Source organism: Pinus tabuliformis, chromosome Q, assembly GCF_031772625.1.
Source record: "Pinus tabuliformis cultivar Carrire ecotype Pingquan chromosome Q, CPIR1, whole genome shotgun sequence".
NCBI lineage: Eukaryota > Viridiplantae > Streptophyta > Pinopsida > Pinales > Pinaceae > Pinus > Pinus tabuliformis.
The window spans coordinates 261,415,388-261,440,610 of record NC_142296.1 but is presented as its reverse complement, the minus strand read 5'-3'; the positions used below and the strand labels follow the sequence as shown (position 1 = coordinate 261,440,610).

General features: G+C 37.1%; 1 protein-coding gene across 6 annotated transcripts in view; it reads right to left on the bottom strand.

The window, feature by feature from the left end:
• Positions 1 to 25,223, bottom strand: part of PIP5K9 (phosphatidyl inositol monophosphate 5 kinase) — a 437,711-nt gene that overhangs the window by 123,119 nt on the left and 289,369 nt on the right. For 5 of the 6 annotated variants that reach the window (XM_089384294.1, XM_089384292.1, XM_089384293.1 and 2 more), the window contains one exon: positions 3,305 to 3,462. In XM_089384294.1, the coding sequence (XP_089240420.1) occupies positions 3,305 to 3,462 (158 nt within the window). The remainder of the gene's footprint in view (positions 1 to 3,304; positions 3,463 to 25,223) is intronic. The other variant, XM_089384296.1, reaches the window with a different exon arrangement.

The window sequence follows — 25,223 nt, the reverse complement described above, 5'->3', positions numbered from 1 at the left end:
CCACCCTCTTCATTCAAGGCCCTTTGTCATTAACCTTGCCCTAATTGACTCCATTTCCCAATTAGATAAAGGCAATAGTCTACGTAGTGTTGATCCACTTAAATTTCTTTCTTTAATTGCTTGGTAACTAGGGTTAGGGTTAGCCTAAAATCTACATTTTATAGCAATTTTATGTCCATGTTCTATTTCCCTGTTGGAAGGGATTGCATTTAATAAATAATAAAACTTTAAAAGGAAAATCTAGAATTAATTGTATATTTTAACCCTAAAATCAGGTCTGACTTGGTATTTGTTGCTTTCATATACATTTTCAGCGATTCAAAGCTATTGTTTACTTAACCCTAGCTTGCCTCTTTTATAGCCTATTGTTATTTTGTTGACCTTATCCCTTAGAGGTTAATTTTTTAGAGCTTCGATATGCCATCGTGTGCCCTAAATCTGCATATATTACAAACCCTAACTTATAACAACTCTCTACTAATTTGCTAGTACATTTTCCTCCAATCATTATACCTTGCATCACCATTGAGTCATCATTAATTGAATACTTTTATGGTGATCTTTCATAGGGAAGGCTCCCTAGTGGAATTAATTTCACCACTAAACAGCTAGAGAGAAGCCACTTTTGTAGGGAAGCCTCCGTAGTGGAATTAATTTCACCACTAAACAGCTAGAGAGAAGCCACTATGGCGATAGTGGTGGCTGATTTCTTGCTTCCATAAGACCGAGGTCACCTAGCGAAACTTTTCACTAAGCCTGCTAGATTTTGTGGTAACAATTACTAATAGAAAACATCTACCCATAAGTTTGTCTATCTCTAGCTTCTCTTTCATAATTAACCGGTTAAGTTATAGAAGGTTGTGTGCCAACTATGGTTCACGAAACAAAGAAAGGTGAGTTTGTTTAGGGCATTATGGAAGGTGACACCGAGGACAAGATCTCACTTCCCCATGCCCCTGAAATGTTTGTTGTTGCTATGGATCTTGTAACTCCTCCCAACTGCAATGTAGAGTCTCAAAGCTTCGCTCGCATATTTCTTTTTAACCATTTCAGTAAGTGATTGAATGGCACTATGAACAAGTTCCAAGCTTGATACTGAATAAGTTCCCACTTCATGCCCTAGAATTTTTCAAAGGTGGTATTCAACAATTGATTGTCCCTGTCAATTCCTCACCACAATAAGTCCAATGCCTTCGGCATTTTCATATGGCAATGATTAAATCTAAGGCAAAAAAAACGAAATGGAAATCAGTACATAAGACCGCCAAAAATAAAATAAAAAACCTAAATGAATGTTAGATCTCCCATTAAAATTCACAATGAATAAAGAAAACTATTGAGCATTGCAAAAACCTAACAAAATATCAAAAAACATGATTAAACAGTTACACATACCTGTAAATACTGAAACAATTGATGGCAAATGAAAACACTCTACTTCCACTCAGCTTGATGGAAGATGGTGGATATCTCCTTTGCTCTCAATCCCCTTCCACTATTTTTCAAAATGAGTTGAACAATATCAAACAATCCACTATAGCAAACCTGCACATTGGCCTCATGATATATTGGATCAACCCATGATTTTTTCCTCTTTTCAAGTATATCACGATATTTTGATCAAGGTAAAATGTCAAGATTTTTTATGGCAAAAATTTTAAAATTGTTACATATACCAGCACATCTGGAAACAATTGATGGCAAACGAAAGAACTCTATTTCCACTCCTTAGCTCAATAGAAGATGGTGGATATCTCCTTTGCTCTCAATCCCTTCCACTATTTTCGAAACGAGTTAAAAACAGTCAAAAAATCAATTTTATAGTGGAACTGCACATCAGCCTCGTGATACATTGTATCAAGCAATGATTTTTCCTTTTTTCAAATATATCAAATATTTTGGCCAGTGCAATATTAACACGAACGTGAGAAACTCACAATACATAACAATGTTGGCAATATATTGTTGATATTTGCAACACTCATATCAAGAGTCATCAACGTTGTAGCTTTGAAACTTTGGCATGAAATAAGGAACAACTTTTCATGGTGTGTATGAAAAAGGTAGTTTGACTTTATCAAAATCGAATATCTTAGAGCACTCCAGGAGCTCCTGCTCCTTCACCAAAATTGCACGTTGGACAGTAGCATTCTAGGAGCAAATTCAAAGTGCTGTAAGGAACAAAACTTGGTTTTTTTTAATCATGGTGAATCAGTGACACGTTGGAGTAATCTGGGCGAGGCCCAGGATCAATTCTTCCAGCTGCCACTATAACACCAAGAGTAAATTGTTAGCCACAAAAGTTATTATGACCTAAGGGTTGCGTCTCTTAGCATAGACAAGTCTCTTGGGCAATATTCAAGGACTCTTTAGGACTACCTTTCACTCATCATTGTATCATACATTCTTATAAAACATTATGTTTGTCCTTTCGACATTATATTATGGACCCTTGGTGTGATGATTCAGTTAATGAACTGTTTGGTTCATTACAATACTATCAGAGCAGTTCAGCCTGGGGGAGGCAATGGACTTTAGGCCAGGAGCCATTCACTTTCCACATCATTCCTAGTCCATTCTTCATAGCCTTCCTCTGTTCCACATTCCACACTCTGTTTTTACATTCTGGACAATGCACTGCCATACACTTTGAAATCAGTGAGAGATAGAGAGAATTTGTTCTTACTACCTTTGGGATTCAGAACAGTTCCACTGCAGAACCACTAAATTAGAAAAATATTGATGGCAGCAGTCGTTAGAAAAAAATAAAAAATTTGAGGTCAAAACAGGCCCTGTTTCTCAAAAAGATTATCAGAAAAAAGAAAATTAATACTCTGCTATACCAGTTAACAAAAGAAACAAAAACATCATATCAAAGGAATATCATTGTCATATACAGCACAAAAATAATTAGTTAAATTATAACAAACAGCTGCAATTGTCTTTGGGTAAGACTGCAGGTCTGAACCACCACAAATCATTTCAGAAGAAGTTTTTCTACCAACAACCATAGCCAACAACAACAACAAAAAATTTATAAGCAGAATATCAGGCGTCTAGAACCTGCTGCATGGAGCATCACATACAAACTGTGTAGACAAATAACAGTTTCATGTTAATTGTTAGAAGCTTAGCTTTTGAACATCTTTTCCAGAAAGGAAGAAAAAGGTATGTCAATATATGAAAAGAAACACAAGTTGAGAGCAATCAGATTCATTACAAACGGAAGAATATGTTATTATTGTTAAGGATTGTTTTAACTGCCATGTAAATGTGAAATACTAAAGTTTTACTTCTAAATTACCTTCATCACCTGCTGTTCCTATGCCTTCTGATGATGTATTCTGAGACCCTGATATGTATGATCTTAAATACTGTGGTGCCCTGAAGTGTAGTCCCAATAATAGACTGTAATCCATAATACGTTGAGATTCTAAAAATCTGCAGTCATCCTCTATTTGCCTGCATAGTAACAAACCAACAAAGTTTTTATTGAATCAAAAACCTATCAAAAATCAGCAGTTGAATTTGACACCTATACTCCATAACATTCAGTAAAAAAAAACACCACAAAAGCAAGCTCAACACATTTTCCTCGAAAGTAACCACTACAATAAGAAATCAGGTCTGTGATGCATACGTTTCAGTCATGTTTTGGACATTGTCCAGTAGAAAAATATCTACACACAGAACCATTGAATAATTGCCTACAGGTTTTGGAATACGAATCCTTCTCTATTCAGTGATTCAAAAGTATTTTGATAACCAGATCAAGCAATATTTCTTTGAGTACACACACCAGATATTTTTTATCACTTTGTAACGATGCAGTTTTCTTAATTTATTTTATGACAATCCTTGAACAAGAGTGAAAGGTGACATTTTGGGCCTGGAACTCCGCAGGAATTTAAACTATGTTACACCAAGTTTCTGGTACAAGGGAGAATGGATCCATGAGCACACCTACCCAATACATATGGAGAACCCCACCCAAACTTCAGGGTACCGAGGAGCTGTGAAATTTTCCTTTTACTCTCAATAATCTCATGGCTGCTTGGGAGCAGGAGAGAAAGCAGGAAGCAGGAGTGGGGAGTGACATTTTCAAAAGCTCCAGGTTCGGGAGCAATTTTGTGAGCGAATTTTATATAATATATATTTTATATTTTTGATGCATATATGTCAACAAAGGCATGTAGAATGATGAATTAGTGATAAATAACATAAAAACATGGATTAAACCATACAACATCATTCATATAGTAGTTATAATCTTCATCAACCACAGGTCCACAAATTACAAGTTCTCATTTATATAGCATTCAAGGGTGCACATAACCAAAATAGCATCGAATGCAATCCATCTCTGAACTGAAAATACATCAACAAATAGGCTCTAGACGGCCTCTAGCATCCAAAAAAATCATGCTACAACAAATACCTACAATCATCAAAATCATTGTCTATCTTGGGATCTCTATCATTAATATCACCTTCTAAGCATTAACATAAGATCGAAGAAACGTAGCATGTGAAGTCAAGATTGTGTATGAGTGATGGGCACATTTTTAGTGGGTCATGATAGAGGAATTCGACAACCAATGTCACTAACATCAAGGTACATAGAGGGCTTGGTGCTATTGATTAAATACGAGTTCCATACCCTAGTACATGACAAAATCCAATGGAAACATTGCAATCCCCCCAATCGTGAAAAACTGATAAGTCTGTTGGATTTTGAGTGAGACCTAAAATTCTACTTTCTCCATATGAAATCGAATGAGGTCAGAACCACTCTGAAACATCTTGAGTTGTTTCATGGTAATGTTAAAAATTTAATTAAAAGTCCTTTTATTTTAAGAATTTAACATTACCATGAATTGCATATCAATACTAGAGTCATAGGCTTGAATATTAAGCTACCCCACTCAAAAACTCTTGTTTCTTTGAAAAAAAATTGCGTTTGAAAATGTTTGCAAAGAAAGTCAGGAAGATAAAAAAAATTTGCAGAGCGTGCTTTAGGAGCAGATTTGAGGGCAGGGGGGCGCTCCCCTACAGACCTGGATCATATATGAACCTAGACATATCTCACGTAGCACAATACAAAGTTAGGATAAATGTAACTTTTGTGTTACTCCAACAGCATAACAATGTTGCTTTTCTAATCCTATACATAAGGCAGCAGTATAATAATGTTGTTTAAGTACTTGCTCATCTCTGGCAATCTCTTGCCGTGTTATCAGAACTAGACCCAAACCAGTTGATAGTGTTTGTCCAACTGTTTTGAGGCCCTAACTGGTCTGACTAGTGGCACAAAACCAGAAAAGGCTGATTTGGTACTGAAATGGCCAATTTTTGTACGGAACCGACCAGTTCAGTAAGAACTATCTAGTTCCATACGATGCAACTAAGGACCCTCGAAATGAAAATGTTTTATAAAAGAAAATAACTTATGAGTGTGCAAACTAATATTCAACCCTAGGGCCCTATTACCCACCAAAAAGTGGATAACCCAAAGGAGAAAAGTTTTCTAGTCGTTCAGCAGCCAACAACCCTATTGATCAGCACATGGCATGATGCCACAGATCCTCCACCTATTTCTCCGGTCAGATTTCTTTCTACCATCCGAATTTCCTTCTTGAAGGAAGGTGGGTCATCCATCAACAGATACTTTAATCATTTTGTAATCATGTGCTTTTACTTAATGTTTTGGGGCAAACTAATATGAATCAAGAGGTGACCCATATCATTGACCGATCTTGACTGTATTCTTGTTCCCGCACTTCACCGGGGAGGTTAGTTTTTGACTCTAGTCTATTGAGACCTCCTATGAGGCCTTAGGATTATAGGAAGGATACTATTGGAGAGGCTTTGCAATGAACAAGGTTTGTACACACACAAATATTCAAAATATCTGGAATATGAGAATGTCCATCATAGAACAAGTAATATATTTATATAAGAATGTTTGAATGTACAATTGATATGATTGATTACAAATGAGGGCCCTGTTTATATACTAGACAAGGTGCCCCTTCACGAATAGTCATGTCCTTTAAGACATGTCTCTTCAATATACTAATTATTATTAATTATTAATTATATATTTATGTTCATAACAACACCTTCCCCTTTAGAAATGCTTTGTCCTCAAAGCATATTGATGAAAAGCTTGATATATTTTTCCATCTTGTAATTTTTTCGTGTCTTTCCCAATTCTTAGAATTGTTATCTTTGATGATACAAGATAATATCAACTTCCGAGTGTGGTACAAAATTGTCATACTGTGACATGATATAACCATACCAAATTAATATTCAGAGGAATGTTGCACTTATAGGCCTTCCAAGATGAAATATTATCATGACTCTTGATGATAATGATATCAATATTCTTTGAAAAATATGTTGATTGTTTTGCTCCTGATTGAAACTGAGGCATTGATTGATTAATGTCCCTGCTCTTGTGATTAGGATGTTTACGAGGAGTTCTTGTGACCGGCTTTCCTTTTAACATACTTGTAGCATTCTCCTGACTTATTTTTGGCATATAATCTTCATCGTGAACTAGTGTCATTGGTTTGATTATTGGGTCTTCACTTGAAATTCCCATTGTCTGAACTATTGCATCTGAGTATGTCTTCACTTCAATTGGACTAGAATCTTTTTGAATTGTGATACTATCTAGATCAGTGTTTGTTCCTTTTTCTTTAGTTTTTGATAAGCTTCCATTGAGTTTCTTCTCAAGAGCTTCATTTTCTTGTTCTAATTTGTGCTTCGTAGCTTTACACTTCTTGACTTGTGCAAGTAGTTTCTGACTATGATCTTTTAAATGAGAAATTTCTTTGTTTTTATTGGAGATAACTTATTTCTGCATCTTTGATATTGTTTTTTTATTCTCTTGAAACATCGGTTTCAAAATATCTTTAAAGTCTTCTGATGAAGGTATTATCGATTCTGACTTCATTGTCATGTCCTGGAATGTCATCATCTTCTTCTTATAGGGAAACATCAAAAAAAAATTCTCCATGTTTAACATGAACGTACCCAATTCTTTAAACCAAGGTAGACTGAGAATTATGTCTTCATTAAACATAGTTACGACACTGAATTGAGATATACATTCATAATCATCAATTATTACTTGCAAGTTCTTAATTGTATTCTGCTTCGAAATAAGAGGCATCTTTATTCTCAATAATATTCGGTTCTAAAATTAATAATTGATTTTCTAAATTAACGTTAATATAATTTTCTTCATGGTTCTCATTGATAATGATATTAATATCTTTTCCTTGAATATTCCCCTTTAATGTACATAATCCATAACATGAGATCATGCCAACTTTATAAGAAAATCTTCCTACCGTCACTTTTGACTTCCCCTTTATTACTTAAATTGGCTTAGGACAATCTTCTTAATTAATTTGAAACTTTAAAATATCTCTTATTTATATATATATATATATATATATATATATATTCTTCACCACCTTCTTTTTTAAACAAGGCTCTCTCTTTAAATAAGGATTTTTTAAAAACTTTATTTGAGATCTATATTCTTTCACTTTACACAATTTTCACTTCTCAATTGTCTGTTAGAATATATATGAATTCCCCTTTTTCTTTTTCTTTTTCTTTTTTCCTTTTCTTATTTAATTATTGTATCCTTTTATAATGTTTTTTTTCTTCTTGTATTTTTTTGTACTCTAATGAAGAGTATTTAAATATTGTCTCAATTGAATTTTACAATATGTATCCTTTAATGGAAATTGGATTAGTTATTTCATGTTGATTAATAATAATGATTTTTGCTAATTCCTTGTAACTATTTTTTTAATACTTTTTTTTCTTTTATTAAGGAAATAACGTTTAAAAGTTCCCTTTACTAATGTAATATCTCTTAGAGAATTTAGCCTTAAGGTTGGAGAGAGCACGTAGCAAAATTGGTATTCTAACTAGTATCACAGTATTACTTCATTTTTTGCAAACAGAGACAATATTGAATGCAGAAACGGATGTAAACTATTTGACAACTCATGCAAATAATCCAATTCAACAGTAGATTACAAGTCCATGATCCATCCAAAGACACGTAGTTTTAATTTCACCATCTAGCGCTAATTGTATCAGCAGTTCTTATTGTCCTTAGGTACTGATTTGACCTTACAGCCCGCTATGGTCCTACCACCCATGTGTTATTTAGCTGCCTTTGCTTTGGTATTGTTGCTTCAGGCCCATTCAGCTGATTCCTTCGTGTCCCTTGCTGCCTGTGTTTAATGCTGCTACCAGTACCTCGACCTCTGTTGCCACAGACTTGGTCTAAGAAATGATTCAAATATTACTCACTGCCACAATCAAGGTTGGATAAGAGGTTTACTGCTACAGCAGTGCTTCAAAGATCAAACCACAAAAGGGCTCAACAATTCCTCGGTTGCCTCAGATTCAGCCTCAGGAACCCTTTCACTGCCTCAATTCTAGCCTCAAAGGCCTCACTGTCAAAGGAGTAGCCTCTGAATCCTTGTTACCAAAGAATTATCACCTCATAAATTATTCACTGTCCAATTGACACCTCAGAAAGGGGTTTGTTACCTCAGGTAGGATTTTGAGGATTAGCTGTTGCCCAAAGGATACTACAGGAGTACCCCGCAGCCACAGTAGGGCCTCAGAAACCCTCGCTGTCACATATAGGGATGATCTGTTGTCATAAATTTATCCTCAAAAATCCCTGCACTTAGAAAACCTTGTTGCCAAAGATCTAGGTCTTGCAACAGAAGAACGAGTCATCACATCCCAGTTAAACCTTGCTATCCCAGATAAGCCTCCACTGCCCAGATTCACTTTACTGCCTAAGTTATGACCTTACAGGGAAGTCGTTGCCCTCAAGGGGCCTCCAGGAGCGGCCTGAAGCCACAGGGTGTTTTCCTCAAACCCTCGCTGCCAGAAGAGTGGCCTCAGAGTCCCTCACTGCCACAGAACTCTTCCTTCTAAACCCACGCTACAACAGAAATTGTCTCAAAGGTAAGCCACTACCTTAGTTGCTATCTCAGAAACCCTTGTTGCCACAAAATACTTGAATGTAGCCTCAAGAATTATGCTAAATAGGTCAAGAGAAGGGATTGGCTAGGGTGGAATCTCTCACCACCAAAACCAATCAAAGAAAAGGTGTCTTAAAACCCTCCAAGAGCCTCAGCTCAAGAAAGAGCAAGTTCCACAATCCATGCTGATTAAAATGATTATCATCATTCCCTTTTATAGACTTCCTTAGGGGTATCCCTCCTCATTTTAAATTGAGGGGCTAACAAGTTTCCCTGCATTTACCCCAAATTATCCAATGTTACCCCATTATTATCAGAAAATGGGTTTTCCCCTTTACAAATGACTATAGCCTATGGGGTTGGATAGGCTACTTTGTCCCCCCTTGGGCAATTTAATTAGAAAAGGACATTACAATTGCCCCTTATTGACATTGCTTGTCCTCAAGCAATTGCAGAGTCAGCACATCAATTGTTGATTTGGGGTAGCATCAAATGTGCTCTAGCCACGAAAATTGGTGGAAAGGCTAAAGCACATGAGATCTCCAATACCCAAAAATGGTTTGGGTAGATTCTAAACAGTTTGGGAGATATTAAAATAATTAATATTTTTAATGGAGTCCCTAAATCTAAACTTAGGGAAAATAAAATATTAATGTGAATTAATATAAAACTGTGTTAGAATGGTCCAAAAGTAATGGATGAAGCCAGATCTAATCTTAGCCATTGATTAGGGACTTTATCTCGGTCGTTGATGTGTCAACAAGAAAAGTATAAGAGGAGGCTTGAGGGTCACTTAGAGAACACACTGAGGGAGTCCAGTCAGTTCAATTTCTGGAGCGGGGTTCGCTGAGAAATTGAACCGGTGGTCTGGTGAGAAGTCAGGAAGTAGCAAGTACGGATCAGAGAGGCGGGATCAGCCACTGAAGATCAGTGCTGAGGCAGGAGAGGCAGACGCAGAAGCAGTAGAAGACTGCGCAATCACTAGCTGGGCCTGTTTGGGTGACACAGAGAGGCCAAGGGTTGCCGCAGAGGGTTGGAGAGCCACGCAGAGGTTAGTCGGGCTGACACTGGGATTGGGAAAAGTGCTGGAGAATTATCTCTCTATGGGTAAGCAAGTTTGGCACCCTGTTGTACTGAAGAATCGTTGAATACTAAAAACCTCCCTTGCTGCACCGGTTTTCCCGCATTGGGTTTTTCTGGGGATTGTTGTCCAAAATAATTGTGTCAATGTGTTAATTCTTGTGCATATGTTTTGTTTCTGTATTACGGTGTGATATCTGCAGTAGTATTTATTTTAATATTTATTGAAGTAATTTCATGAATAACTTATTGTGGAATAAGTAGGAAAAGTAAATCAGTTGTTGCAGTAATAGAATTTTCACATCAATACCATGATCCCAAGTATGCTTGAAGAATGCTCCAACATACATTTCATGTATCATCCTAGCTTCATCATCAAACTCTGAAGACTTCAACCTAGTGCCTGTTTCATTTTCTCGACTTCCTAATGTGGTACTCACCCTGCAACAAGTTCAATAGCCTATGGTACCCACCCTGCATACCTATACCTATTACTCACTCTATACTGCCATCATCATTGTCATCATCCTCCTACTCCTAGGTTCCTGACTCGCCTGTAACCCTGTTGTTGATACTCCTGCATCAAACTCTTGAGGAACAAAAACTCTTAATGGACTTCAGTCCATGGGTCCTATATCACGTGCAAACTTCTACCTCAGTTTGTTATAACATGTCGTATTCTCAATGATCATTCTACTCCAACGCAAGCCCCTTTTCATGACTTGAAATCTACCTAAATTCCTCCTCACTAAGATTGGCGAATATACCAAGTGTGGACTTCCTGCAATCGGCAATCCTACACACATCAAGTTTCTCTCTAAATGACTTACATCCTCCGGTGGTTTGTGCTTATATGATGAAAAATCTTTTACATCAATGGTTTTTACAACGAACTCTATTGACTCAGATACATACAATTTCAAAAGTTTTCAATCTCTGACCAAGATTGTTATTAAAAGACATTATCCAAGGACTATTGCTTACGGATGTTATGTTTCATGGATTTATTATATCTACCTCTCAACTCACACAAAATACTTTTATTTATACCTTGTTTTGTTTGCTTCTTTTTTGTTAATCATGCTTTTGTTGCTTCACTTGTACTGTTTTGTTGTGTCTATCTTCTGCCACTTCATCTTTTTTCTTTCCTTAATCTTTGTCCACTTTTCTCACCTCTTGTTTGCATATGAGTCCATCCACTTCAACATCTTCTTCTATCATGGAGTCAATGTCTTCTTTCATTTTATTGTGGTTTCCTTCTAAACCCTTTAAAGTTTACCTAACTATTCATAGTCATTTCTCTTTCTCTCTCCCTTTGCGGGCTTCTCCATGGTCACGTGAGCTGCAAATAACCTCTGCAGTAACAAGTCTATTTCACCCAGCAACAAAATACCTCACCAAGTTCCTCTCCTAAACATGGCCTTTTGGTATTTCGGGTTCATTCCACTAGAACCTTTTGAGCATCCTATGTTATTCAACTGCCATAGTTGTAGGCTTTTGTGCTCTCTTGCTTTCTCTCAAGAGCTTCACCTGCTCTTTTCCTCTAGACAACTCTACCCACATTTGCCACTATGGAGTTGTCGCAACAAATTCTACCCAACCACAGCTGGAAATTGTTCTTCTCTCTATTACAACTTCCTTATTGTAAGGGTTTTTGCCACAAATCTTCCTTACTCTTCAAGTCATCTTCATGAAGTTTGCATACCTTTCCCTGTCTACATTACTCTTTTTTCATCCTTCTTCCACTGCATTGTTTTGTCAAAATCTGCTTCTTTCTTCGTTTGAATCTCCCACCACGAAGCCTATATAAAATTGTTTCTTGTAGGATGGACGTCTTCATCCAACAAGACATCTTAATCTTGCCATTGATTTCAACTTTTCATGTTTTCATAATGTCAGATTGTTGCGAAAACACAACAATTCATTTGTTGTTGGTATGGCTAGTTCCAACACAAACCCATTTTTTTGTAAACAATAACCTGATATATCTTTCATCTAGACCTACGACACTAAATTTTGACTAAGATGTTGACAACTTGAATGATTTTACCTTCTTGCATTAAAAAACTCATATGCAATGACTTGACTATGTTTGAGCTTCGGGTGCTGGGTTCCACAAATCACGCACCCTTCTTATTCTTCATACAACACATCAATGACTTCTTCATGACTATTTTTTAATTGCCTCCAATGATTTCCACTCACTCATCAATTTATAAGAACCTTGATTTAACAGACTCAAATGAAATTTATTAGATACCATTAGCTTGGCAATGACTTGTTGACTCTAATGTTTGTCAAACTTGACTTGACCTATTTCATTACAAAAGTAATATCCTTTTAAGTCACAATTGCATTTAGCCTGACTTCATAACCTTACAATTTCAACAAGAATCCCTTAACTTGAAAAACTTTCAATTAACTTCGACTCCATATGACGTGGAAAAAGGCTTTCAAAATATGCTTTACATTATATAAACTTTTCCTTGAATGGACTTTGACTTGAATTTCAATATGTTGATTCCAATATGGCCTCACTTTTCACTTGACATTTACAAAAGATGAACTTTTGATTTCTCTTTTTCTTTCACTTGACTCTCGATTTTCTTCTTATTACACTAATTAAGAAAAAATCTTCCTCCTAAAACTTGACCGTGAATTGAAGACCTATGTATACTGTGAGTCCCCTCTTGTTGCCAATGTCGAAAGATTGCAAATATTTTAAGCACATCCAAGAATAAATTTATATCTACTAATGCCCGTAGAATTTTAAAAAAAGTATACCTTGTATTTGAAACATTGTGCTCCAACAGATGCTTTAAGATCATTTGGGTCATTCGATCTTCTTATTCACCTTGGTCCTAGAGTTGATTCCATTGCAAGTTCCTTGATTCGGAATTACTGGCAACAAACAACTTGCTTCAAACAAATCTAAGATCTACGTCAACTCCAATAAATACACAAATAACAAGTTTTATGATCAGCGTCAACGACAATAATTGATCCCAGTCTACAATTTGCACAACTCGCTATTCGCACAAAACGCTTTCCTCGTCAGCAAGACTCCAACACATAGCATTATTCTCCATCACTATGTCAGCATCAAATTCTTGGAACTCTTCAACAATAAAGCACTCCATTTGACAGTCATGATGCCATCAATCTTCAAAATCATCCGAACACATTCTAATGCCAAGGATTTTGGGTTGGCACTCACCGATCGGACCAAATAGGAGGTCTTTGTGTTGAATATTAGTAGCTATGGTCGGTCTTCATAATGTATCATTTATACTTGTAATGAAGAAAATATAAATTATATTGTAAAAGAAAATTTTATTTGAAGTGTTATCACAATAAACATTTCGCATTTTTAAATCCTTTTTGGAAAACGCTGACAGTTGTAGTGTCAGTATTGAGAATTGTAATAAATAGGGAAAATTTATTGATTGCATGGTTGTCAACATTTTTTTGGAAATCCGAGTAAATAAGCAAAGAGGTTTGCAGTCATTTTCCAAGCAGCAGAAGGACTCAAAGTATGTGGAAGTCCAAAAATGGACTCCTGGATCAAAAGACATGCCCTGTTGAAGTTTAAGGGTTTAAAGCCTTTGAAAGAAAGGAATATCAGAGATCCGGGGCACATCGGTGATCGCGTATCAGAGGTCCGGGGCACATCGGTGATCGGTGAATCAGCAATTGGCACATCAGAGGTCCAGGGCATATCGAATATTGCATATCGGCGAATCGGCAAATCAGTGAATCAGAGAATGTGACAACCTTTAATAGTTGCGATATGCAAAGTGCCGATAGTGTTAAAACCACCTAGGAGGAATGATAGTGTTAAAATTGTCGGGGAACGCCAATACAGGTTAACAAAGGATTTCATCGCAAAACCAAAGGAGGACGGGCCCTTTTCTCTCTCCTCTAGCGAGACGCGTGGTGGCATATGATTGATTCTAATAAAGCTACGTGGCATCCAATGTCAACATGACGTGGTAGTATGGAAGGACACGTGGCAGGCAGTTTTGGCGTTTTGAGGGGGCCTAAAGGGGCAAATATGGGTGACACATGTCACCACTCACAAGGTGCCACGTGGACTGATGACATCATATCGGAGGTTGAGGACTATCGCAACTCCAAAGTAAATCTTCCGATTGGAAAGTTTCGATGAGAGGGGCTCTAATATTGGGGCTGGCACATGGTCGTAAGAGTTTAAAGAGCCTCAAGCGCTAAAGCACTTAACAAAGGAAAAACAGCTTCCAGCAGCAGACAAAACGCCTTAGCACCCCAAAGCTAAGCAGTAGGTCACAACCCTCAGTCCTATGGTGAAAAAATGCGGGGAGGGCTAAAGCAAAAGGAGCTAGGACAAAAGCGAAAACTGATGTTAAATTACGTTATAAAGGCGCTCCAATATGGCATTAAGCCAATAGTCACTGGCCCGGTTATATAACAAAACAAAGGCCAAAGGAGCAAAGCGCAAGGGGCTAAAGAGTATCAATGAAACAATAAGGCAGAAACTTCTCCGATAAGACCATACAAAGAGGTGAAGGCATATGAGTCAACAGTTATTGAATCGCAGGAAAAGAGGGAAATGGTAGTTTGAATCAACAGTCAGTCTTTGTGAAAACAACTCCAGCCACTCCAGATTCAAAGGCAGAGGATCAGCATTACTAAACCAATTTCCAAATTCTAAGGCTAAGGATTTTCCAGTAGAATTGAAGAAGAACGAAGGAACAGTTTTGATGGATTGTTGCAGAGGGACTTGTTATGATAGCAGAAATGCTAAACTACAATTTAGGCACCTGTTCTACTTTCAAGGGAGGTAGTTGACCGTATATTTCTTTTGCCTAAATACAAGCATATTTTCCTATAGTTATTCTAGGAAATACATAATATTTTTAAGTTTATCTTTGCATACATAAACTTGAAAGATATTAAAAATATCTCAGTTTCTGTAATTATGTGACGACTATTATTTTGTAAATTGTTATGTAAAGCACTATATAAACAATTTATGAATATTGAAACGAGGTTTGCTTTTATTGGAAAAACACTTGTAGTCCAAATATATTTGAGCAAATCTTGAATGTATTCACAGTGTTTAATGAGCAATTAGTAGGAAATTCATGTGTTACTTCTCCCTGTCAGTATTTCTTTGTTATATAATTGTTTTCTTCAATGTCTGAGAATGTTAGTTTATGAGATTGGATTTCATTGATGCTCCTCTCTTAAATTATCAGTCATTAATATTTGTTATTCTAGTCATTTATAAACTTTATTTTCCTTCAGTCATCTTTCTTCCAAATCTCCCAAACAGTCAAAGGACTTGTGACTTTCATGCTTTGTACAACCTGCTCATTGGAGTTGTGATCTCATTTGTTTAATAGTTGGACTCCATGCCCAATGGTTTTGAAGATCACCCAACCAATTTATCCCTAGACCTAAATCTGGCCACCTAAACTCAATTGCACAAAACCTTCTACTACAGTGACCATAGGGTAGTTGAGTTTTACGGAGAGATCCCTCTCCGGGTTGAAGGGCCAGCTTCAACCTAAAAGAGGTTTTGAGGTTACCTTAGGGTTTTTCCCTGCAGCCAGGGTTTTCCCTGAACATGAAGATTGTTCTTCATGCTTGCAAGAAAAAGAAAATATTTATTTGTTTTTAACTTCATATGGCATGTTCTTCATCACCTTATCAAAGCGGGAAAAATGAAAATTTTGAAATTTGTATTTTGCCTCCACAAGTGATCAAGTTGGCCCTCCAAGAGACAAGTCAGCCTGTCCATGAGAGACACCCATTCGCATGATTGGAAGCTTATAAGTAGCCTATTCATATCCCTCTGAGAGAACACTTCAGATCATCACATATCTTTGCTCTATGCGAAGAAGACAAGAAGTATAACGCCGAAAATAGGAGGAGATTCACTTTATCTAGCTTCGCTCTAATAATCAAAGCAAGCCAAGTTCTGGAAGAGTTCTTTGTGATATATCTTCTATGGCATAGTGCAATGTCTGAGGCAGAGTTGCAAGACGAATTCTGGCCCTCTTATAGAACTGAAGCAGACCTTGTTACAGAGATTCTATGGACAAAATTTGTTGATTTTTGTAGCATCGGATGTGCTCTAGCCTCGAGATTTTGCAGCGCGGCTAAGACACATGCATTCTCCAAGACCCATAAATCGTTTGGGGAAATTCCACCTAGAGATGGTTTAATTAAAATAATTAATCATTTTTAATATATTCCTAAGTCTAAACTTAGGAAAAGTGATTAATTAAAGGGTATCAATTAAATCTAGTGTGAATCTTCTAGATAAAGACGAGGATCAACTCCCAGTTAATCTTAGCCTTTGATTATTTTTAATCTTGGTCGTTGGTGCTCCAACGAGAGATTATTAGAAGGAGCTTGATGGGCACTTGGAGAACACACCGAGATAGTGAGATCTAGAGATCGAATTTCTCAAGAGTAGCAGCACTAAGTTGCTGGAAAGAGATCGAGTGATCTTCATGCAGTGAGGGGTAGGGATAGTAGACCGGAGTGGATTTTTTCAATCCCGGTGTGTGCAAGGCAATGAAGGCATCGAGAGGTCCAGAGAGGCAATGCAGTGCTTCAAATGGAGTTCGAAATTTTGATGGGGAGCAGTCGAGACCTAGTGCTAGAAGCCGGGGTGCGAGTCCAGAAGGCCAGGGAGTCAAGTTTCCAGTGGGTAGAAGATCAGAATGAGACTGTCATCACCACCGAGAAGTTGAGAACGACTATCATCGCCGCCAAGAGACATTGTTGCAGTGTTCTGAACTTCTGTCTGAGCCACTGAAGCCATCGAGACTCGAGGGTGTTTTGCTGCCATCGAAGCATCGCTGCAGTGTTCTGTCCGAGCCGCTTGAGCCGTTGAGACTCGAGAGTGACCAGTGGTAAGTAATAAACAATTTCGGCCCTCTCCAATATTGCTTGAATACATTTGCTTTTACCCTTACAAATCGCCCCAGCTTCTTCAAAATAAACATATGTCGGCCCTGTCCAGACTTTTACCTTACATATATGTATAAATACCATTGATTTTTTCATTCTTCTTTGATGTAACTTGTTGGATACTTCCTCAATAACTAGGCTGCACCCTTCTGCAATTCCATGGTTTGTCTTTCATGAAAATTGATGGATAATGCAACAGTCTTGGGCTTTAGTAATCTACAGCAATTCTGGAGTTTTATAACATCTGATAACTACGTTTTCTGTTATAAAATCAATTTTATAAGAGACCAAGCTCACATATCTACTATGCTGGCATTTGCTACAAGATTTCAAAATATGTAGCATTCACTTCTTTGAAAAATTTGTCATGGTGAATGCCCTCCTATGCAAATCTGTACTTCTTGTTCTTACTACTTAGTGAGAAAAATCCTAATCCTTGTTTTGGTCATTCATGTTTATACTTGAGAGATATCAGACTATCATAGCAGCACAAACTAACTGATTTCCAATCACAATCATTCCTCGAACCATGCGCTACATTCCATGCCCTAGTTCAACGAAAGCACCTGCTATGTGTGTGTAATCCTTAGGAATCTTCGGGCCACCATTTGAACTTTGTTGTATGAATCTACTAGATTTCTTTGTTTTGGCCCTTGGGCCTTCTTTGATCTTCCTTTATTTCTAAATTTTAAGTTTGTAAATTGTAACTTGTTTTTTTTTAAATACATATATGATATTTGTCAATTTTCTTTTTCAATTTCATTTACATCATCATCATCATCATTCATGGCAACTTCAAGTTTAGCCATTCATGAGGCAGAGGAAATGGCACAGGAAATTGAATCAACCCCTAAAGTTGATCCAAAGTCACCACTTTGGAAATATGTAACTACTGTTGGGAAGATCCAAGGAGGTGGATCATTGGCATGGGTTTGCAGTGAGTGTAAAAACTAGTATAAGGGATAATACACACGGGTTAAATCACATTTGCTTGGGTTCAAAGGCAATGGGGTTCGAATATGCAGTGGCCCACCTAAGGAGAATGGGACATATGGAAATGGGTTCGTATCCATATTTTTTGAAAATTTGTCGTATCCGTTTCAAACCTCGTATCCATTTCAGTGCAACTTAGCTTCATAGGTGTCAAGGGTCCTTTGATCTTTTTCTTCCCTTGTCGGAGTTGTCATGGCTTCTTTCGGGAGATGTCTTCAAATTATCTTCTCAGATAGTGATTTTTTGTAACCATGGTGTTCTTCACATGCTTGATCTCTTTCTTCATTTGCTTCTTCTTGATTTGTTTAGATAACAACCTTATACTTTCCTATGAGAGGAATTTCTTCTTTTTCCTGCTTACTTGAACTAGTCAGCATTTCCTCTTCACATGTCTTTTAGTTAGCAATCGTGTACTCCTTAGGAGAGTATTTCCTTCTTCAATTGCTTCATGGAGTAGTCAACAATCTTATGCTCCTTATGTGAGCACTTCTCTTGTTGACTTGTACATGCTCTTGAATATGTCTTCGGTAAAAGAGATCTTTTTGTACTAGATCATGTCTTAGATCTATTCCCATGACTTTAATAAGTTTTAAGATGACATGACTTTACCTTTTAGTGCATACATACCTCATCTTGATTATGTTTTGATCATCTCGGCTTCATTTGATGATCCTTCTTGATTGATGTAGCCTTTCTTTGCTTCATTCATTCTTGCATGCGCATCATTCTTCCTTTTATTCTATGAATGGAAATCTTGTTGACATAGCTACTCTTATTTATGAACCTTCTTTTGAAGATTCTTGTCATAGGATCTTGTAGATCCTCATCTTGCAAATGTCTCTTTCTTTTGATGATGGTGGCCTTCTAGGATTTACAATCATGATCGCTTATTCTTTTATCATGGATGAGGTCTTATAGTAGGTATGCTCCTTCTATATGAATATCTTAAGCTATATGTACACTATGCTCCTATATTCTAGAAGATATTTCTAACCATGTATTTTGTTCTATTTCTAGCCATGCATTTTTATTCTATTCCTACATGCTCCTATACTACTCAAAACTTTGAAAGAAGACTTTAAGTAAAGAAGTAGACTTATTCATAGTAGAGATCCGGAGGATCTTCCTTGTTTTGCTTCTTTTCTTCTTCTTTCACCTCTTGAGTCATGTGAGCTTCTTCCCCTTTTCTTTTGTTGTTGTTGTCCTTTTTAAGTTTAGGACAATTCCTTTTGTAGTGTCCCTATTCTTGGCATCCAAAGCATTGGATTTTGGACATATCTTTATTGCTTGTTCTTCGTCGACCAAATTTGCTAAATTTTCCCTTTCTTTTGGCCATGGTAGCAAATGCTTGCTCCTTTGATCCCACATCTTCCTTTGCTCTGAGTCTTGTTTCCTCTATCTTGCATAGAGACCACATTTCACTTAGTGGGGTGGCTTCTGTTTTTGGCATATATGCTTGATGTGAAGTTGCCCCAATCCTCAAGTAGAGCATTGAGTACTACAATTGTCATTTCCCTGTCGGGCATGACTTCCCCCTAGCTCTTGAAGTTGATCCCTCATCTCAAAGATCTTCATGAAGTAGGAAGCTATTCCTTCCTTTCATATCTTCATTTTGTACAATTCATTTCATAGAGATATCACTTCTCCAACTGTGGTTACCGAGAATAGCTCTACTAGTTTATCATAAATTTCCTTTGATGTTTCAAGTTTGGAGACATATGGAATGATAGAGTCTTTGATAGATTCTATTAGAATCCTTTGAACTCTTGTTTCATCCTTATTGTATTTGGCTAAGGCTTGAGTTTGTTCCTTGGCAAGGATAACAATATTCCCTTTGACGTGTTCTAGAAGTTCATTCTCCTTGAGAAGCAGATCAGTCCTCTTCTTCCATGCACGAAAGTTATTGGTATCAACCAACCTATTGCTTTCCTTGCAAAAAGACATTGATGTATATTCAAAAGGGGACATATACTTACCTGATAGAGTTTGAGATGTAGTGGACTTGCTTTCTCCTTGAAGACTTGATGGCTTACCTTCCTTAGATCTTGATGTTCCTTTTTCCAAGTGGGCTTGCATGATGATGAGATTTTCTTGATGACTTTGTAGCTTGATGTAGGTCCCTCTTTGATTTGCTCTTCTTGTAGGTGCCTTTATATAAGGCTCTTCTTCTTTGTAGTCTTCCCTGATGAATGATAGATGGTAGACCTTCCTGTCCTTGATGCTTCAACTTTGTAGATGTCTTTGAGATGTTCTTCCTTGATCAGTCACCTTATGAGTCTTCTTGAGATGCCCTTTCCTTGATGTGTTACCTTACCTCTGATACCATGTTGAAGAATCTAGGGCAATTAGGTGTAGTATGATTCTTCTTATCTTGATAGCAATTTGTGAAGTCTTTTTACAATTTGTCTTGTTAGCTTAATCTCCTTCTTCTTGTTATTAATGCATGTGTCTGTACTTCATCAAACTGCTACCAAAAACATAAGAACAAGAACACAGGATGTTGGCGCTCTGCTAGGGCCAAAACCTCTCTTCTCTTGAGAGGAAATCCCTTCAGTGAATTTCTCTTATTGAAGCTTCTAATTGATCAATGCCAAACCCTAGACCCCTTACTAGAATATCCTCCAAGCACAAGTCTAGTCCTTCCTCCTTCCTGCACTTTATTTCCCTAGCACTTTGTCCTTCTCCTTCTGACACTTTGTCCTCCTTCTTCTGGCACTTCGTTCTTCTTTCAATTGTTGATAGACCTTGTTGCACTTGCTCTAGAAGAGACACCTTTTAGTGAGTCCCTTCCGTTGTGATGATCCCTTCATTCTTCTTGACCAAATGAGCTCCTTCTTCAAGGTGTAGGTGCAGACTTGATATGACTATCCTGCAGCCCTAAATTCTCACACGTGTGGGAGGTTTACTTGATGTTATAGGCTCTTTTCTCCTTCGCTTGAGTGCCCTTCTTCTTCACTTGAGTAGGAGGCCTTATAGGCCTAGTTTACTAGCCCAAATGGTGAGATATGTTAACTGTGATTTTCTGTTGTTCTGACCGCACGCAACACTCCTTTTTCTCGCATGTGCAACTGCAGTTTTCCCTAGAAACAGTGCTCGTTCACTTCAGTTTGTGTCTCTCCTTCTTCGCTGCACTAGAGGCTCCTTCTTCGTCCTTCGTTCACCCTTTTCTCGACTTCCTTTCTCACTAATTTCAGAGATACTTTTATGCATGGCATTGGAGGATTGGACAGCCTCTATATATAGAGGTTTGTCCCTCCTTTAGGCCGACTTGACTTCTTTGCTTCAAATGGCTTCTTTTGATGGTGCCATTGCTTGGAGGAGACTTGACTTTCGTTGGAGGTATATTCTTTGACTATAATACATAAGTGCACATAGTTTAACATGCCCTTAAGGTCTTCCATAATTTCTTTTGACTCTTTGACTCACCTATAGCACTTTAACATGCACTAGACCTATTTCAATGAGCAAGAAACTCAATGCCAAATATAATAAAAATAATATTTCTTTTCTTGAATAAATATAAATATTAAAAGTACATTTATGAAGACCGAACCTAGTTACATTTCCTTCAACACGCAGAGGTGGTGCAGTGCTTCAGAGGAAGTCCGAAATTTTGTTAAGGAGCAGTGGAGATCCAGTGCCAGAAGTCGGGGTGTGAGTCTAGAAGGCCAGGGAGTCGAGTTTCCAATGGGCAGAATATCAGACGGAGAGGGTGACGCAGTTCCTTGAGCTGTGACACAGTGACTGCGTAAGCCCACACAGAGGCTACATAGAGATAGCGTAGGGCAACTCATCCAGAGCTCGGATCAGTGTCGTATCTCCAGTGACAATATGAGATATTTTCTCACTACCTCTTTGCTAGTTTATTCTCTGTATTGGATAGCCAATTTGGGCATCCAATGATTTGTACTCCAATTTGTGTCAGATTACTTAGACGCTGCACCGGTTTTCTCACATCAAGATTTTCCAAGGACATTTGTCCAAAAACAACAATGTAATTGTGTGTGTGTTTATTTCTCTCCTATATAGTATTTTGTTTCCGCGGTATTTTATGGTGTGAAGGCTGCAATGTATGTATTTCAATATTTGTCATAGAAAACAACAAGTAATTTGTTTAAAGTAATTTAAAGAATAGGATAAATATCATCAATTGTTGCGATAGGATTCTGGATTTCAAAATTTTCACAGAATTAAGGACACTTGTCTTAGATTTCGTGAAGGGTTGACTTGGCTCTTGGTGGATGGTCATCTTACAAGTTAGTTGACTTTGGTGTATCTTGTTAATTTTCCATTGTTCTATGCTTAGTACAATCACTTAGCCCAATTCTTTCTCCAATTAGCAATCTCTTTCAAACAAAATTAATATTTCAATGAAAAGAAATTGTAGAGAGAACTAGGGTTGTGGGGTAGTGCCCACGCCCCCTAACGACCCCGCTCTTAATTCGCATTCCAAGCAAGAGTGGCTTGGGAGCACGCTCCCAAGGAGGGAGCACTCCCTGATTTTTCGGGAGCGTGTAGTCTTTTTTGATAATTTTGTTTTGCAGTAATATTCCAAATGCAATTTTTTTTTCAAAGAAACAAATAAGTTTTGAGTGGGGCAGCCTAATGATCAAGCCTATCCACAAATATAATAATAAGTAACAAAGCTAATAAGTAAAAGAACATCACAATCATAATCATAATCATTGCCCTACTGAATTCTCAACACCAACCTCATCAGACTTCACATGCAGAAAATAGAATTTTGTATCCCATTCAAAATTCAACAGACTTAATAGTTTTTACGATCAATGGGATTGTGGCATTTCATTGGATTATATCATGTATGAGGGCATGTGATTGCCATTTAATCAAGAGCAGTGAGCCATATATGTACCCCAATGTTGGTGTTATTGACTGTTGAACTCCTTTGTCATGGCCTTAGCAAAAATGTACCCTTCACTCAAGTCAAAAATCATTGATCAGGCATGTTAAGCTTTCTCTACCACATTATAAGGCTTGGATTAGGTCATTTGATCAAAATTGGGCAATGTTGACTAATATCCCTAGAGAATCGAAATAGAGGCAAAGGCTAGACAAGAGAAGAGGAATCTAGATTCTAGATGGTTGATGCATCTAGATGGTTGATGTTGGAATAATTAATCGTTGATGTACAATGGCTTCCATATCTATCTTGATTTATGGAAAAATAGGCATGTTTTCATGTCTTCTACAATTCATTTGGTATTTTGGATGTTTTTTTAATATAAATGTAAAAAAAATATAAAATATAAAAATAAAAATAAATATATATATATATAGTAGATGCTTCACTTCCTAGATTTCTGGGAAATGATGCTTCCGCTTCCAAAAACCTTCCATGCTTTGACCCTGCTTTGCACAAAATTGGATGTAAAGAAGATAATAATACATCACAAGTAATTATCAAAATAAGAAAATCTTTCTACCTTTCTGATTTTCTAACATGGTATCAAAGTTAAGGTGAAGTAAAAGGGAAAAGGCAGCGTGAAGGTCAAATGCTCTCATAAGGATTCAAGGTAGATCATAAGGAGTAGAGAAGTATTATCTTTTGAACCCTCAAAGGTCAGTTGAAGGAGCTAAGAAGCATCTTGTTGGGGATCCAAAAGGCTAAACCACAAGCCTAGTCAATACTAAAAATTCTAAAAGGTAGATTGAAGGTTTGGGCACATGTAAAGGTCTCTAAATCACCTCAGAAATCTGAAGTTACAAAGTTCTATACAAGGGTGACCGAATCACAAAGTTTAAGGTGTTTTTTTGTGGATTAGAAGTAGTCCTAATAGCAAGGAAAGAGACCAATACCGAAATAAATAAAGGCACTATAAGAAATTGAATCAAGGCATAAACTTTTATATGAAGAAGACTGAGATAATATATAGTCTTATACAAAGTTTGAAATCCACAAGTAGCTTAGAAATCGAAATTACAAAAAGGTTACCCATCCTAAAATTGCACAAGTGACATTTCAAAACTTACAATCCAGCAAGTAAGGCAACTGAAGACCACAGGAAAAGCCTCATTCTACAATAAAGGATTATCATATAGTTCATAAGTTACTCTTATTACAATCTTCATAAATTCTTGAGTAAAAATGAGAAGCAGGTTGCATCCATATTTGTATTCAAACTCAAATTGGTGAAGAAAGTATGCCCGGTTGGAAGAAATTGGTACTAAGCTTCAAGGATTATGAATTTACAATTAATCACCTGGTGTAGAGCATTCTTCTTGAGAAGATCTTGACATCAATAAAAGTTGCAAGACAGTGTTTGACGTCAGTATCTTTGAAAGTATTCATTCTTAAAAGTAGTAAGAAGATCATGGCATCTTGAAGAAACCATTGCAACAGACTTCTTGTGATCTTGGAGGACTAAGGTATGTAATCCTTGAGGTATGTATAATTGTTTTTATCCATATAAGGTCTAACCCAAATTAGATTAGGGTTTTGTGATCTCATTTTTGGATCTAGGGTTTGTAGCCTTCATATTGTTGAAGGTTGTTGGCATCTAAGTTCTTGTAAACCCTGGTTGGTAGAAAAACCCTACCCCTATTCTATTTGATTCCCTCATTGAAACACTCACTTTTGGTCTCTAAGGTTTGTAGATAGTCTAGGGAGAAATGGCAAACCCTAGTAAGGATAGAATTGGATTTGAAATTCAAACCCTAGGGTTGATGTTTTGAAGGGGAGCATCACGAAACCTTGGGTTTCAATCTGAAAACCCTAGGATTTCTCTCTCTAAAGTTCCATGAAATCCCTAGTTTGTAATCCTGCTCTTGTAATTGTATAATTTTCATGGTACTTCTCAGTGAATGTTGTAGCTACATAACAGAAATGCTGATCTTATGCCATGAAGAGCATGATGAACAAAGAAAATAGTAACTTGGTAATCAAATTGAATCCCTGAGCACTCTGATAAAGGTAGACACATATGACGATGGACAATGAGGATGTTAATGCTTCGTTAAAAAAGACTATCATGTTGAGAGGGAGCCCTTCAAGAGGATAAAGGGAGCCCTTCAAGGTTTGTAGTAGGAGTAACTCAAGGTATGCAAAGTTTGTAGCATGTCTCCATCATTTAAGAAGGTATAATCATCTTGTCTCTAAAATTTTGCATTATATTAATAACCTCTAATATC